Source organism: Hydra viridissima, unplaced genomic scaffold (genome assembly GCF_058129835.1).
Source record: "Hydra viridissima isolate aposymbiotic clone 2 unplaced genomic scaffold, HvirCarnegie_v1 scaffold_6, whole genome shotgun sequence".
NCBI lineage: Eukaryota > Metazoa > Cnidaria > Hydrozoa > Anthoathecata > Hydridae > Hydra > Hydra viridissima.
The window spans coordinates 11280026-11298178 of NW_028324305.1; the positions used below are offsets into that span (position 1 = coordinate 11280026).

The 18153-nt window shown below is 35.6% G+C and overlaps 2 protein-coding genes across 3 annotated transcripts; both read left to right on the forward strand.

Annotated features, from left to right (window-relative positions):
- Window positions 1-270: 270 nt before the first annotated feature.
- On the forward strand, window positions 271-6334 carry LOC145190797 (uncharacterized). 2 transcript variants are annotated; one of them, XR_016453197.1, is made up of 2 exons: window positions 271-1824; window positions 5878-6334. XR_016453197.1 is itself a non-coding variant. In XM_090089909.1 (2 exons), exons 1-2 carry the CDS (start codon window positions 1531-1533, stop codon window positions 6025-6027), a joined length of 444 nt encoding a protein of 147 aa, XP_089946035.1. In that variant the 5' UTR covers window positions 1493-1530; the 3' UTR covers window positions 6028-6334. The 2 variants fall into 2 exon arrangements, 1 of the variants encoding a protein (XP_089946035.1); XM_090089909.1 differs by having other exon boundaries at window positions 1493-1824.
- A 6752-nt stretch (window positions 6335-13086) lies between these two features.
- Window positions 13087-13875, forward strand: LOC149887013 (uncharacterized). Its single transcript, XM_090091461.1, has one exon. The coding sequence runs from the start codon at window positions 13087-13089 to the stop codon at window positions 13873-13875; it is 789 nt and encodes a 262-aa protein (XP_089947587.1).
- Window positions 13876-18153: the final 4278 nt, after the last annotated feature.

Here is an 18153-nt window from a genome sequence, read left to right on the forward strand (position 1 = left end):
TAAGTTTGAACAAATTAAAACATTCAAAAACACTCTAAAAAGTAGCGTATTCACCATACATAGTAAAATGTGAAAAAAATCAACCTAGCGGCAAAATAAACAAAAGGCAAATTTTCAAGTAACAAATGTTTAAAACCTAACAATATTTTCTGTGGAAGAAGTAATTATAAACAACATTTGGTATCTGTATTTAAAAGTTGAAATCAATTTAAAACGGCTGAATATTTGCCTGTGTCCAATGCTCATCCTGAACTAATGCTCACCCCTCTCCCCAACTATTAAATTTCCCTTCTTAAACGAAATAAACGGCCATCATGTTTTCGGATGAATTTTTGAAAATTTAAAACTTTGCATTACATAAAAATATTAAAAAAAAAAAAAGATTATAATCTATTTATATAGAGTTCTTCAAGAGTCTTAATTAACACTGGCTTACAAATGAAAGGTGGTAGTCCTATATTTAGTTTAAGTTTTAATCATGATTTCTGCTTTCTTTTCGTCTTCATGGTCACAGCCAATTATTGCAAGATTAGCTTTCTACCCAACTTTGTTATATGGCTTTTTAAGAACATCGCCTAGCAGAAGATGGTATGATAGGATAGATGATAAAGTTATACTTGGTGCACTACCATTTCATGAAACAGCAGTTACTCTTATTTCTAAAGAAAATATATCTGGAGTTGTTACATTAAATGAGTCATATGAGTTAAGATATTTTTGTCCTAACAAATGTGAATGGAAGTTACTAGGTGTTCAGCAACTTCATATTCCTACTGTTGAATATAGTGATGCTCCCTCATTAAACAAAATAGAAAAAGCCTTGGAGTTCATAAACAATAACAGTTCATCAGTTTATGTTCATTGCAAAGCAGGAAGAAGCCGCAGTGCTACAATAGTTGTTTGCTATCTAATAAAACAATATAAAATGACTCCAGAAGAAGCCATTCAATATGTAAAAGAAAGAAGGCCACATATTGCTTTGAGTAAAACTCATTACAAAAGGATATCAGATTTCTGTTTAACTATTTAATGTTTCTTCTGACTTTTTTAGTTTTATATATATATATATATATGTTGTATTTGCACATTTGTTACATGCTTTTCAGAAATAAATTTTCTTTTTTAAAAGAACCAGTTTTACAGCCAGTTTAATATGTAACCAGTCTAATGACTTTACTTTTTTTTTAATTTTAAAGTTAAAATATTTAAAAGATGTTCTTTTAAGACTTTAAACGCATCATTTTTTTAAGTAGTAGTTACTTATGCGTTTATATTAATTTGGGATCTGGTAAATGATGGCCTCTGACATTAATGTGTAAATATTTAACAATTGCTTTTTAGTTTTGTTTATGAATTCAATTTAAAGTCTTTCTTTTCATTCAGCTTCAGGTTTTTAAAGATGCCTAAAGTAGAATATTTAGAATATGTTCAGTAAAGTTTAAATCAGTAGTAATAATAGCAACAAATACTGATAAAATTTGTTTTTTTTTGTTAATAACATAGATTTGTACTTATTCTGTTTTAGCAACCATGGACATAAGGTTGAAAATGTTGTATTTAGTTTGTTGCTTTCTACTCTTTATGAGTCAATGCTGGAGTTTTACTGTATCTGGTATTGTGAATTTCAAAGGTGCTTCACCAGCCAGTCTTAAAAATGGATCATGGTTGGTTGTTAAAGTTGAAGATGTATCATTACAAGATGTTGCCTCTGTAACTTTACAAAAAAACTTCATTGATCTTTCAAGTTATGATCCTGTGAAGCCATTATCCTATTCAATAACAGACATTCCAACTGACAGTATTACAGCACATAGTGAAGTCTCTGTAAGTATCACTTATAGTTCTTTTTTTTTGTTTGTTTAAAACATAGAGTTAAAAAATATGCAACTAATAATTTTGTACTACCTAACTTTTTTTTATATAGAGAAATTTATTTTTGAGCAATTTTTATGAATCACTATCTACATCTTCTTTTGAGCTATCCAATATGTTAGTTGCTACTTCTTGATTTCTTGAAAACCTGTCTCTTGCATTCAATATAGTTTTCTGTTTTTTTAGTTTTGCTTGAATAACTCTTTTTTTTTTCTTTTTTAATCAAGTATGATCTTTGAATTTGTTAATACAAAGCTTCCTTCTTGTCAACTGATTCAAAAAATCTACTTCTTGGTTGTTACTATATTTTCTAAAATTTCAAGTTTTTTTTTTTTTTTTTTTTTACATTTATCAATGATCAGATGCAGTGTAACTGGCATTAAACAAGTTTCAGGTTTTGTGCTAAAGGTTTCTTGATTCTAAATATCCTTATGCTGTAAATAGAGCATACGTATCTTAAATAATTCATCTAACAGTTTTAGGTGCTCACTATATATGGATTAAAAAATTGCATTTTTGAGAGTGTAAATTATATTTCTAGAAACAGGATGGGGAAAGTTTTTTAAAAGTTTTTTTTTTGTTGGTAAATTACTATCATTTAAAAAAAAAAAAATGTAGATAGTAACTATTAGGCATTTTATTGTAGATAGTTGTATAAAAAGAAAGTAACATGGTGCAATTTTAAAACTAGCTTTATTTGTTAATAGTGTACCAACCAGTAGGGGAGGTAAGATAACTTCTCTGTTCATAGAGCAAAAAAGCCCTTTTGTCCCAGTTCATTTTTTTAAATTTTTTCTTTTTAATTTTCATAAATATGCTGTAAATTCTCGATTAAGTGCCACACTTGAATAAATGCTGATCATTTAGATGAAATTACGTCAAAATACAAAATTCACCAAGTTCTACAACTTAAATCTTGGTAGTTTATTTAGTTATAGATCAAAATGAAGAGAAAAATGCAAAAAGTAAGATACATTAACAGTTGCATTTTATTCAGATTAAAAACTGAATATGCATACAGGCCCTTATTCAAAATTTGCGGATTTAAGGTAATTAAAAAACCATTTTTGTTGCAATTTCAGATAAATAAGTGTTATAATCAAAAGTATACAAATGATATCTCTAGATACTTTTAAATTATATTTTGTAAAGTATTATTTATAAAGTATTAGTTAACAGTATATAGTTATACTTTAAAAAAAAAAAAAAAAAATGCAGATGGTCAGAAATTGCCAGGAAAATAGTGCAGTCATCCATCTAGTATTGGATGCAAATAACTTGTCTTAACTATTTTAATGTAAACAAAAAAATATTGCAACATCATTTGGATAAAAAAAGTTGAAAATGGTTTGTGGAACATCACTTAGTGGTAAATCTCCAGTGTTTTCAATAGAAAGTGAAAACCATAATGTAGGACAAATTGGAATGATAGAGGGAGTGTTATTTGGCTTAACTACAACTGATGTTTTGCAGTACAATCAGAGGCAGTGGCAGACTAAGTAATCTGGGGCCCCTAGGCTTGTGACATATTAATGGCTCCTTATGCAAAACTTACCTATCTGACAGAAAAAATAGTGATATGTTGATGTGCGTATATTTATTTTATAACATAGAGCAAAAGTAGACCTAGGCCTAGGGTGCTAGGTATATACAGTAAGTTTCAACTCACTCTCACTCACCTTAGTCAATCGTTAGTTCAGTGAATGAATAAAAGTTAAATGTGAACAAATTTACACCTATTTAGTGGATGTCAAAGTTACTTTTCTAACTTTAGCTTTTGCAAAATTGTTGATAATGTTCGAAAAGTCCAAATCGCGTAGTAGATCAATTTCAATTGCCATGAGTGACAAAAAATTCAATCTTTCATCATTCATCGTTGTGCGGATTGCGTTTTTTGTCCAATTGCCAAGAATGATCGCTCACCTGAGCAATTGCAACCATTAGAATCAGGTATATCTGGAATGCAACATTGACATTAGGAAATGTTTCGCAGACACATGGGGAAGATGCAAAACTGTAATACTTCAGTGCAGTAGTTGGCGCCTTTCTTCTTTATACATGGAAATGTACCAACCTGTGTTGAACTATTTAAGAAATACTTGAATTGAATCACTTATTCACTTAGTGAAGGCTCCAGATCCACTGAATACGCACGAACCAACTTGCTGCAGGCTTCACACAGACAGGAGTCAGGGAGATCAACTATATTTTGTAGGAAGGAGAATTTATCTTAAACACCTGAATACACAACAAGGCGCTTCTGCATAGCAGCCAAGATGCTGTCTATGATTTGTAGAAAAACAGTTATTCTAAAATGCTCCCTTGGTGACGAGCTAACTTCCTCTTTGTTGCCTTCATAAAAAGTGATTCAAGTACTTCTAACACACATATGTGCACTTTGCTTGTTGTATACATCATTGCCAGTAAGCTCCTGACTTTTATGTTCAAACAACTCAAACTCACTTCTTAAACTGGTGATGTAGTGAGTTAGTGATTGCATCAAACTGACAGCTGTGTTAAGGTCCAAATCTGTAGCTTGTAGCATAGTAGATGTATCCTTGAAGCGATCCATTATGCTCAAAGGATCAAATTTTGCAATCAGTTCCAGAATACCTAAAACATTACCGTTATGAGCAGATCCCAATAACTTATCGTAGCTACGCAATGCTAAACCGTGCTTGGCATTCCACATTGAATAGTTTGACAATGTTTTCATTGATACGAGCTGCAGGCACTGAAAGGTTCCTGGTGCTCTGAGTGGCAACTATGTGGGCTGTAGACTTTTCATGCACACAGAGTGGCTGAGCCATTCTTCCAGTCATTGAACCCATCACCACAAAAAGCATTTTTCTGCGATCGATTAAATTTTGTTGAGGTACACTCGTGCACAATCGTAAAAATTGTCATCGAGCAATATCGTGCTTGCCGATCTCCGTCTGTAACTTTAAATGCTTCAAAACTCGAGTTTTTATTTTGGCATAATTCACTTCCCTTCTTAACCCAGTACTCATGCATAAAATCAGTAACTGCTGTTGGCCACAAAGCAATATCAGTTGGATATTCATCCACTTTTTAAACGTAAGATTTAGTATCAGCAGTAGCATCAATCACGGCGCCTAACTCTAGTTCATTAACAAACTGATTCCTCATCGCCAAACTTACAAACTGACGTCATCGTCATTTTCTACATTTCGAACATCTTGAGAATGAGAAGTTGCCTCGGGCACAGCAGCACTTTGAGCAGAAGGATCATCAAGAAGAACTTGTTCTGTAACTGTTACTGATCATTGCTTCCCAAATATCACCGTGAGCTTAATAGTTTTTGACAATACTTCTGTGTGTGCTTCTATCGCACGTTTTCTTTCGCGACGCTTTAGGACTCCTGACTTATGATGATATGACACTTTAGTGGCTTCATAAAAGATCGGTATAATACTGTATATCAAAATTTAATTTCTCAAAGACTGATGTTGGCAACTGCAAAACACAAAACAGTTTAAATTTTAAACGAAACGCCGCACTGCGGTCACAGTGTTTAACAACGCACTGGAAAATCCCGGACATGACGTCACTCCACGTCAGTGATCTCAGTGTTGTGCATAAATATGCAGCGTTTTTTTAATTTCACCCAGGGCTGTTTAGAAGGCTAGATAGAGGGGAAAATGCAGTCTGTGTAATAATAACTATTAAATAACTAAAATTTAAAAAGAATTGGATTTATAATAAAAGCAAAATATATTTTCTGAAATGAAACCAGCTCTTGATCTTTTTCACCAAATTACTCTTTTTGGTGTTTTAACCTATAGTATGTACTCTGCTTCCTTTGAAAAGTTACAGCATCAGTTATATATAGAAATTATTGTCGGAATTGAATACTTTTGAAGCAACAAGGTTTAACCAACTATTTAATGATTTGAAGAATATATGTTACATGTAATCAGCCTTACGTTTTATTTTATATGTTTGAGTTTTTTTTCTGTGTGAAAGTTACTTTGTTTTTTGTAGGTCTCTGCAGTTTTAAGAAATGGATGGAAATCTGATGGAGATAGCTGGATAAAAAAAGGTGACTACTTGACAGATAGCAGACATGTTATTGATTTTGACGTCAAAAGTGCAAACTTCAATAAAGACATTTATTTAACTCTCTATGATTAATCTCCGACTAATGTACAAATAATACCGCAATGTTTTTGTAAATTTGTTGGAGATAGTATATTGTATAAAATTTTGATATAATTTTTTTGATTATTATTATTTTTCTTTTAAATCATGTCCTATTATATTTTAATGACTATTTCTTCTTTTAATGTAATTTTGTATGCATGTATCTTCTTTTTCCTGATCAAGATTTTTTGATCGGCGGGTTATTCTATTATTATTGTAATATATAACTTTTATGTTATCATTTTAATTTCATGTTGAACTAAACATAAGTCCGAAAATACATATGTAAGGGGCAAGCTTTCGTGAATAATTGTCGCGATATCGCCTAGTCCCAGGGTCAATCGAATTTAAAATACTATTTCATATTACTACCGACAGAAAGTTTGAGGCTGGATAGTCAACTCGTAAAAATATATTAATAACTATAATATTATTAGTTAATATTTATTCAAAATATATTTTTTTGCATAATATCGACATTTGTCACAACATAATTCAAAATATTAAAAACATTAATATTGTGGAAATCATTGACTCGTTAAAACATCCTTCCCGATTTTGGCATGCGCTCTTAATTCTCACAATGTTTACAATGGTATACCATTCCATTTTTATTAGAACGTGCTCCAGAAGGTTTAATTAGAAGATAACTGCTACTCCCGTAACTACTATAAAATGCGGGTTCTGGCTCATTTTCATTTTTGATCTCCGTTCTGAATTTTTTGTATAATCGCGGTGTTGAAAATGTTTGACGAGGGTGAAGACGGCGAGGGGTGGCGAAGACGGAGAGGGTGGCGATGATGACGATGAGAAAACATTTTTTTCATGACGTGATAAACACGCGTAATGAAAAAAGCTTTAATTTTTGCAAAGGTGTTTAAATCTTGCGCATAAAATTTCTTTTTTTATTTGTTCTTGTTTTTGTTCTTGTTTTTGTTCAAGTTCTTGTTCGAGAATTGATTTGTAAATTTTAATTTCGCGCCATCCTACTCCTTTGCTCCTTAAATATTCAATGGGGTCAAGTGTTTTTATGCTTTTAATTTTTCCGTCCTCATTTCGCAAGATCCTTGTTTTTCCTTTCATTTTATTATGTCAAGAAAAAATTATTTAACTCAAAAAATTTTTTTTAAAAAGGATTCTTGAGAATGGGTCCGAGAAGCAATTAAGATAGGATGGGGACATATTTTCTGTCTCTTTTTAAGTATAATCCATCTTTGAGTGAGCTTCCTGTGACCCAGGGTGTTAAAAACAGTCCGTCTCCTTTGTATGTGGCAATTATCATCCCTTTTTCATTGCTTTTGAGGTAAGCAATACCATTTCCAACAATTTTTTCGATTAAAGTGGGCGCAAGAGCTCCCAATAAAGGTAAAAGAAAAGGAAGAAACCCTCCTTCTGATTTTATTCCATTTCCTAAAATTTTGTCGATCATATTGGATCCAAGAGAAGAGGCAACCCCGCCCAAAGCGGCCTTACCAAAAACTGGGACGGCTTTAGCTGCAGCCCTTCCCAATAAAGGTAAAAGAGAACCAAGAAATCCTCCTTCTACTTTTGCGTTGTGTTCCAATTGAGTTTTGCTCATTTTTATGGTGACTCCAACTCCTCGATTGAGTGCGTCAACAATTTTTCGATGTTGGCTTTCTGTTAAAAGTAAAACGTCTTTTCCGTGAAGATTATCATTTGAAATGCGGATGCTCGCGGGTTTTCCTTCAATGATTTATTTTTTTATTTTATCGATCTGTCCCTGAGACACATTTAATTTGACACGAATGTAATTGCTTATTTTTAAAATGTCGGAAAAAATATTTATTTCACTTCTCGAATGTGATAACGGATCGTGATGTCCTCGCCGCGAAAGTCGATTAGATTACCGTTTTGATCTACAGCGCGTGTGATCATCGTGGAAATTTCTGGTACTTTGACAGGGAGGTAAACCAAATGGGTGGGTCTTTCGATGATTTTAAAGCCAGGACCCACAGAGGGGTAAAAGGAATAAATGCAATTTAATTGCGATCCGTTGATGTATGCCGACCCGATGACGTTGTTGACGATTCTGATTGTGTTGACGTTTGTAATTCTGACAATGTCGTCGGACTCGTATTTGGAATTGGAGTCTAATTGTCTTTTTGTGAAGCCCAAAAGGGAGGCGATGCTGTTTTCCACGTTCAAATCCATCATATAGTTCAATCCAAGCTTGATGGTTGATTTTAAAGTGTTTGAATTGGATCCAATCTTGATGTTTTCTGGTGAGAAGCTGATTTTATTTGCGGTGACGTAGCTTGCGCTTTGAGACGCATAATTTTTGATTGTGTTTGAGACGGTTTTTTGCAAATAATTGTTGATGTCGATAATGTCGTAGCTTCCTTCTGGAATGACGACGTTTTCCCAATTTCTTCCGTTGGTCATGCTGTACCGGAAAGAATTGTTTTTGCTGGTGATGTTCGGAAAGCTGTTGTACGTCTCAAGACCGAGAAAAGCCATCTCATATTTTTTTCCTTTTTCAAAAACGATTTTGTCCAAAAATTCTGTTTCTATTATGTTGGATGTTCCATCCACATCGATGATTATGCCTGACATTTTTTTAAATGGGTGAAAAAATTTTTTAAATGGCTTCTTTTGGAAAATAAAAATTGTTAAATCCGCTTCGATATTTTCCATCGTATTTTTTTGACGACAAATCGATACGGTAACTCCGTGGTAACGGCAAATCCGTGAGGTTCAGACCAGCAATGTCTGCAAAATTTTTTGAACTCTTCTTTTTTCATGTCGCTCGAAACGTGGTCTCGATAGATGTGGTCAATATTTTTTGAGTCTTGAGGAAACAAACAAATAAAATTGGTGTTTTCTCGGATGGTTTGTCGTGGTAGCATAAAATAATTTTGAGCGAGGTAAAAGCAGTCGACGTTGGAGTGTCTTCCTCGGATGTAATATTTTTCGCATTTGTTTTGTTTCGTGAGTTGCAGATCGTCAAATATCATCAAATTGTTTTTGGTTGAATCGAGATCTTCAGGTTCAGGCACATCATCAGCCATTTCAAAAAATTGACACTCCATGTCCTCGTTTTTGGGATAAAATTTTGAAAAGTATTCAATGACGAATTCAGGTTTTAGTTTTAATTCTTCCATTTCGTCTTGAAACCCGAACAATTCGAGGATAGTATTTTTTTTTAGTTTCTTTTCGAACGCGCCTTTCAGTATTTTGTATTCGGGTTGGAAAAGAGATTTGCCAAAAACCTGTAAGTGGTTATAATCCAGCCATCCAGGTTTGAGCAGTAAATTGAGAAGTAAGGTTGTTTTTCCGCAACCGGACTTTCCAACGATGATCCCACGAATGCTTCTTGGTAAAAGCTCGTTGTTGTCCCTTTTGTTTTTTCCAATATTCCATGACAAATTGGTCACTTCCATTTTTTAATTAAAAAAATATTTTTTTAAAAATAAAATGTACTGCATCAAATGCAAAAGAGAAACCGAAACCATTCACATGAGAAACGAGAGGACAAAAAATAATCGAAATATGCTCAAAGGCACTTGCGACTCTTGCGGAACGACCAAATGCAAGTTTGTTTCTTCGCATGCTCCAAATGGATCATCTTCAACAAAAGGGGGAGACTTGGTCGAATCGATCAACAATTTTTCAAAATAAATCAAGCTTCCGTGGGCAAAATTTCCAGGAGAAATGCATATTCCAGGAATGAACTTTGCAGGGCCTGGCACAAAACTGGACAAAAGGCTCACATCCACCGACATGTATCAAGAGTGGAGCAAACCGGTGGACCGAGTGGACAATGCAGCGTACCACCACGATTTGGCCTATAAATATTTAAACGACATTCAAAGCAGAAATTTGGCAGATCAAATGATGCTTGAAGAAATGAACTCCATTCCAAACCCCACTCAAAAAGAAATAAACGAAAGAAAACTTATCGCACCCATCATCAAAGCCAAAGCCAAATTCGGACTGGGTGTCTCTGCAAAAAAAAAAAATTTTTCAAGTTTAAAATGGACGGATCAGCTTGCAGAAGAGCTTCACAAACCGGTCATTCGCCATTTTAAAAAAAGAAAAGTGTTTGTGAACGACATCGATGAAATATGGGCTGTCGATTTGGTTGACATGCAATCGTTTTCAAAATTCAACAAGGGCGTAAAATATTTGCTCATGGTGATCGACGTGTTTTCAAAGTACGGGTGGATCGTCCCGTTGAAAAGCAAAACGGGTCTTGAAGTGGCTGAAGCGTTGAAAAAAATCTTCGAAGAAAGAAAATGTGCCAAAATGTGGGTGGACAAAGGAAAAGAGTTTTACAACAAGCACGTGAAAGCGCTGGGTGTTCAATTATATTCCACTGAAAACGAGGAAAAAAGCTGTGTCGTCGAGCGATGGAACAGAACGATGAAAGAAAAAATGTTTAAATATTTTTCAGCCAACAGCACCAATAAATACATTGACGTTTTGGACGAAATGGTGAAAAATTACAACAGCACAAAGTACTCGTCCATCAAAATGACACCAATTGAAGCCAGCGAGGAAAAGAATAAAAATATGGTCTGGATGAACCTTATTGGAAAGACGCTAAAAGAAAGACCAGAGCCGAAATTTTTAATGGGAGACAAAGTGAGGATCACTAAAAAGAAGCCCCATTTTGAAAAAGGGTACACGCCGAGATGGACCGAGGAGGTTTTTAGTGTGTCAAAAATTCAGAGAACGGATCCACCCACGTACAAGGTTACCGACGCCAACGGTGAAGACATTCAAGGCACTTTTTATGAGCAGGAGATGCAAAAGACGCATCAAGAAATATTCAGGATTGAAAAAATCGTTCGCAGAACAAAAAGCAAATGGAAAGGATATCCAGACTCGTTCAACTCATGGGTGAACAATAAAGAATTGATCCGTTTGAAAAAAATGAGTTAAAAAAAATTTCTTTTCATATAAAAAAGATGAATTTCGTGAAGATTGAAAATTTTGATGAGAGCAAATTATCGGTTGGAGAGATTTATTCCGCAACCAAACCCATTCAGTTCCAAAAGATTCCGCTTTTTTATGAGTACCCCTCTGGAAAAGGTCCTTTTGTTTTAAGAACACCCGTTTTGTTTTCTCTGGGTGTGTTTGAGAACTGCAGTTTTGGAACGAACGAGCTGGAGGGATATTCCATGTCCTTTCACGGTTTCAACGAAAAAAACGGAATTAGCGAAAAAGAAAAAAAGTTTATCGAGACGACAGAAAAAATATCAAAATTTCTTCGCGAAAAAGTCAAGGAAATGATTCCCACTTTGAAAAAAGGAGGAAGAACGAAAAAAATAACGACAGAGGATTTGTCCATTTTTAAAAACAAATCAGATAATCCAAACGCAGCGCCCATTTTTTTCGGAAAATTGTTTACAAAGAAAAGCGAAAAAAACATTGAGGTTTCTTCTTTGTTTTTCAAAAAGGAGAACAAAAAGCTGGTAAAAACAGATCCATTGGTATATGTTCGTCAAAGGTGTTTTGCTGTTGCATCTTTGAGAATCGAAGGTGTTTTTGTCGGAGCTCAGATCGAGTCCATTCAGGCTAGGATTCCCGAAGTGGTCATTGCAAAAAATGGGTCTTCAGTTCAAAGCATCATGGGTGATGATTTGGATTTGGGGGAAATGGAATCTGACGAAGAAATGTGAAAACACGAATAAAAAAATGAAAATAAAATGAGTTAAAACATTTTCTTTTCATATAAAAAATGCATGCCCCTCACAAGTTTTTTAAAAACGTCTCCTCGGCAGAGAAACACGCTGATTCGAGTTTGGAGATCTCGAAAATGTATTTGGGACACATGGATGAGAGGATAAAAGAGTTGGAGCGATTCAAAGAGTCGGATCGAACCAAAAATTTAGCAAATTTGGTGGAAAGAATCAAAGAGCTGGAAAATTTGGTGGAGACAATCAAAAACCTGCAAAAAAAGACATCGCAAAATATTATTGTGACAAAAAAAAAATTGGATCACCCAAACTGTTTTAATATAAATGCGCAACACGAGATTTTTGCCCAAAAAGACATAAAATTTGCTTCTCTTTCTAATACAACAATATCGTTGTCCGTTGGATTGAGTTTTGACAAAGGAATAGCAGTTGTCACTTTGATGCAATCGATCAGCGAAAAATTAAACTTTAACAAAAACGATGCCATTTTTTCTGAGCCTGTGGAAGACATCGTTTTGGATATAACCAACAACAGTGTTAATGACGTCATTGTCAAAAAAGGCGAAATGCTTTGCAAAATAAATCACATCGATTCGAATTAAAAAAATCTGTCTTTGTTAAAAAGATGGAGATAATAAAAAACACTGGAAAAATTTATCCAGTTCTTCCAACAGTACCATCTGATGGAGGAAACATTTACCAAGTTCTTCCAGCATCACCAACCGATGGAGGTCACATTTACCGACTTCAAAAAATAAGCGAGATCCAAAAAGAAATGGAGGATGAAAAAGTGAAAAGAATGGCTTTGAGCAAAAAGTATCATCGAGTGGCAAAAATTATTCGTTTTGCAGACGATGGGTTGCAAACGTTGTGCATTGGTTTGGGGATTACAGGTGTTGCACTTTTGTCAACCGTCGTTGCCACTCCAGTTTCGATTGCGGTTGGAATGGGTGCTTTGTCCATTTTCGGAAACCATCAAAACAAAAAATTGATGTTGAAGGCTGAAAAGCACGAAAAATTAAAAGTTCTTTCCGAGTCAAAATTGAACACGATAAACGACCACATTTCAAAATCGCTCATGGACGGGTTTGTGAGCGATTCCGAATACGAACTAATCCTCAGCGAGCTTCGAAAATTTAAAACCATGACAGAAGAAATCCGAACAAAAACAAAAAGCAGCATTGACGAATTGACCAAAGAGTCACTGATCCAAAAAGGAAGAGAAGAAGCCATTCAAGCACTTAATAACCTTTACAAAAAAGGAAAATGATCGCAAACGCAAACGAGTTTTCGTTTTTGTTTAAGTTTTTTTCTCTCCGTATTTTAAAAAATGAAGTTCTTTAAAATACAAGACCCGAAAAAGAGAGAGGAGATTGTGAAAAATTACATGGCCAACAGGGAGAAGCTTTACAATGAGAGCCTCAACCGGGACGTTTCAAATGCAAATTATCAGACTGATCTGTCAAAGTTTTTTCAACCGTTGATCGAGAGCAACGAAAAAGTGAAAAACGAGATAAAGAGCATTGCATACAAAGAGGATGGAAACACTCCACTGGCTTTGGCTTACCCAGAAAGCGAGACGTCTTTTGAAAAAATGAATGTTGGAAATACTGCTTTGGATTATTTGTCAAAATACGCAGCCAAAGCAGCCGTTGCAGACAGAGTGTTTGGAATCCACGCAAAAGAACGTGGGAAAATGTTTATTGGAGACAAAGAAATTTTTATCGAAAATAACGATATCATTATTGATGGAGAAAAGTATGAGGGTACTTTAGGTTTTTGGGAGCTGATCACAAGATCCAGACCTGATATGACAAAGGTAACAAATGAGGACTTGAAAAATTATGAAAAAATACTGGTCAAAACGCATGCAATGGAGAGAGAAGGGAAGCCAACCATACCAAAAGCTTCGAGAAGTAAAAAGTGGGAGAATATTGTTTCAAAATTTTGGGAAAAAAATTACACAAAAACGAGGGGAATAAAAGGTCGCGGAGTAATAATTCTCCCGAGCGATCCAAATGCGCTTGTTCAAAGATTAAGCTTGAGCATCGCAGCTGGTCATGCTGGAAATATTGCATCGAGAAACGAAGCTGTGGCCATTTGCGACGAGCTTTTGAGGCAGGGGGAAATAAACAAAGAGGAATACCGATCGATTCAAAAATACATCGAGTCGTGAAACACGAATTAAAAAAAATATTTTCTCATTTTAAAAAAATGCTCATTGTGAACAACAGAAGATATCTAAAAAAGAACGTTGTCGGAGGAGGAGGGATCGTTGACACGTTTAAAAATTTTTTGAGGAGAATGATAGCTTCAAGCGCATCAAAGTCATCTCTTCATTTATTGAGGAAAGCAGCAGCAAGCGAAATCGGAAGAGAAGCGATAACCGCCGCCAGATCTGCCGGAAAAGAATTGGCCTCTTCTGCCATATCAACCGCCAGAGACGTTGCCATCAACAAAGGGAAAAAAGCGATTGAAAAAGTTTACGCCAAGACGGGGACGGTCAATCCAAACCAATTGGCTAGCACGATTTTAAACGAAGCGGCAAAGCAATATGAATCTATTAATCCGATGGAAGAACTGCATAAAAAAATGTTTGGCTCGTCCATCCAATTAAAAAAGAAAATGACAAAAAAGAACGCGGCTAGAATCCAAGATCTGGTCAAAATGGGGAGCGGGCTTTGGATTGCGTGATTTTTTTGACGAATCAAAAATGACATAAATTTTTTTTTTCTCATTTTAAAAAATGATAAACACCGACAGATTAAGAGTTGATGAAATGCCCGAGTACGACACAGGCATTGAAAAAGTTGATTTTTTCGAGTACCTTCCAACGAATCTCGATTTAAATTCTTCAGGATCGATCGTTTTTGAGATCGATTGCCAGTCTGTGCAAACACTTCCGTCTGAGGCTTACATCCTCGTCGAAGGGGTTCTGAAAAAAAATGACGGAACCGCTTACGCAGCAACAGACAACATTGCCTTGGTGAACAACGCCATCATGTATTTGTTCAGCGACGTCACTTACGACTTATCAGGACAGCAAGTGGAAAGAGTCATGTATCCAGGACAGGGAACAACCATGCTTGGATTGCTAAAATATCCTTTCGGTTTTCAGCTTGCCGATGGTTTGAAGCAAATGTGGTATAAAGACATCTCAAACGCAACTGGAAACGCGGGGTTCATCGTCAGGCAAGACCACTTGTTTGCAGACACCACATCCATTGGTGCATTTTCTTTTAGGGTGCCTTTAAAACACATTTTTGGTTTTTGCGAAACTTACAGCAAATTTGTTTATGGATTCAGACACACGATCACCTTTACAAAAAAAGAATACGACGCCGGAACTGTTACCGCAGGAGCGATCGACATAAAAAAATTCCGACTTTTCATGCCAAGAATTGAGCTGGATGTTTTGAAAAAATCCGAATTTTTGAATTTAATGGCAAAGAAAATCTCCGTTCCAGTGGCTTACAAAGCAAACAAAGTCGAAAGGCAACCCATTCCCGCTGGTCTAACAGATTTCACTTGGACCCTTGGAAGAATCACTGACAAAAGCGTTCCGAGATATATCGTGTTAGGTCTTCAGACAAACAGAGGTTCCCGTCAAACCGCAAATCCAGCCATATTCGATCATTGCGATGTCAACAATTTTTTTGTGACCGTCAATGGGATTAAATATCCAAACTACAATTACGACTTGAATTTTGGAGAAAAGAAAATTGTCATGGCTCATTCCGACGCGTTCTTGTTTGATGAAAAATATTACGGCACAAACGAGCTTGTTTGTCAATCAGGTTTGTCTCTGCTTGAATATAAAAATTTGTTTCCGTTGTTTTTTGTCGACATCAGCAAGCAAAAGGAAAGAGTTGTTTCCGAAACGGCCGAATTGGTTGTCAACCTAAAGTTCCGAACGGCAGTACCCGACAGCACCGTTATTTTCGCAGTGATCGTTTCCGACAAACTGATCCAATTTGTTTCAGACGGAACCAACATGAACGCTGTTTATTAAGCGTCATGAGATTCTTGACAAAAAATTAATTTAAAAATTTTTTTTCTTTTTAAAAAATAAAACATGAGACTAAAAAAAAAGTTATCTGAAAAATTTGCTGAGAGAAAATGGTGTCACAAAAACCTCAAACAATTTGTTGACCTTGATGATGATTGCGGTTGAGAACAATCTCGTAAGCAAAGATTCGCTTTTGAAAGGTGCAAAAGAATGCAAGTCGGTGGGTCGACCGAAAAAAGAAATAAAAACGCAAACGGAAAATGCGAAAAAACCGATCGATTCAAAATACGAGAGGCTTGGTTCGATTCGAAAAAAACCTGTGTCTGTGAAAACGACCAACATCGAAACCGGGGAGGTGGTTGAATACGGATCCCTTTACAAAGCGATGAAAAAGACGGGGCATGGTTGGAGATATTTGGAGCGTCGAGATGGAAAAGTGGAAAATGGAATAAGGATTGACATTTTAGGCTCAGAAAAACTCGAAAACAGAAAAAAAACTCCAAGTCCGAAAAAATGAAAAAAAATTCCAAGTCCGAAAAAAAATTTCAATTCTTGGAAAAAAAGAATTGAAAAAAATTCTCGGAAAAAAAAGAAAAAATTTTTTTTCTTGGCATAATAAAAATGGAAAACAGAATGCGAAAAATCAGCAAGACCGAAAAAATCGGAAAAACCAAAAAAATTGATTTTGAGTTAAATAATTTTCTTGGCAATAAAAAAATGGAAAGCAAAACTGTCAAAGGAAAAAAAGTTTCAATGGCAACATTGAAAAGTCAGGCAAAAGACCGAGCGATAAAAGGTTTTTCAAAAATGACCAGGGAACAGCTCGTTGAGGCAATAAAAACAACAAGACCTGTCATTGGTCCTCATCCTGTATCTCGTAGACAGACAACAGATGCGAGGTCAGTTGTTCCTGCTCCTCGTTCGATTGCTCAAAGCCCAGTTTCGAGACCGGATCCTGCTCCGCGTTTTGCCGTTGCAACTGTTCCAGAGCCGTCACGTTATATCTTTGACGATCCTGTTCCAGATTCGTCTCCTGTGATGACTCCTGGAGTTTTTTCAAGGTTTACGACGCCTGTGAAAAATGTGGTCGTCAACAGTTTCAACAGCTTGCTTGAGTTTGTTGATCCATATGTTCCAGAGTCGGTAAAGAGAACAATGAGCAATGTGGGCAACGAGAACAATGAGCAATGAGCAATGTGGTAAAGAGAACAATGAGCAATGTGGGGAATTTTCGCATCAAGTCAAAGGAAACCAAAAGGATGCTTCTGCCTTTTTAGATTTGGCGAAAGACGGTGCGATAAAAATTCTTCAAGAGAATAAAAACAAAAAAGCGAGCCTTGTTTTGACAATCGATATGGAGAGTGTCAGCCTTACTACTGGAGAGGAGGTGCATCGAACTGTTCCTTTTTTGTCAAAAGCTGGGATTATTTTGGAGTCAACGGATTTGGGAGAATTTTACGAAAAAGCAAAAGATGAGATCCTGGAAAACATGGAAAAATACAACAAAATGGGCTCGAATTGCACAGTGTCAGCCATCTTGAAAATGGACATCAATTTAATTGACTACAAACCCATCGGTGGCCGTTCGTATATCCCTCTCGACGATTTTCTGTCAAGCAAAAAAGCAATAATAAACATGGAGAACGAAGACAATGAATGCTTCAAGTGGTGCGTCACCAGGGCATTGAACATGAAAGAAAAAAACGGAGAAAGAATTGACAAAGACTTGATTGAAAAATCGAAAAAAATAAATTGGGAAGGGATTGATTTTCCGACCAAACTCGATCAAATCAAAAAATTTGAAAAAAATAATCCAGACATCAGCGTCAACGTTTTTGGTTACGAAGAAAAATCCATACACCCTTTGCGAATATCGGAATGTTTGAACAGAAAGCATGAAATTGATTTGCTGCTTATTTCAAACGAAAAAACAAATCATTATTGTCTGATCAAAAATCTGAGTCGACTCATTTCATCACAAGCATCTAAAAGAAACGTAAAAAAATATTTTTGCAGAAAATACTTGCAGGGGATGAAAAGCGAGGAGGATCTTTCAAAACATTCGACCTATTGCAGAGAGTACAGCGCAGCACGAATGGATCTTCCTCAAAAAAATTCGTTCATGAAATTTGAGCACATACAAAGGTTGATGAGGGTTCCATTCATTGTTTACGCTGATTTTGAAAGCTTTGTCAAACCAATGGACTCGTGCGAACAAAATCCAGACCAGTCGTACACCAAAAAGTATCAAAGACACGTTCCGAGCTCCTTTTCCTTTTACATCAAATGTTTTGACGAAACCATTTACAACAGAGGACCTACAATTTCCGCATCGAAAAGCGAGGACGACGACATTGGCGAATTTTTTGTCGACAGCTTGGAAAAAGCAATAAAAAAAGTCTTTAAAAAAATCGAGAAAAAAAATATGGTTCTCACAAAGGAGGA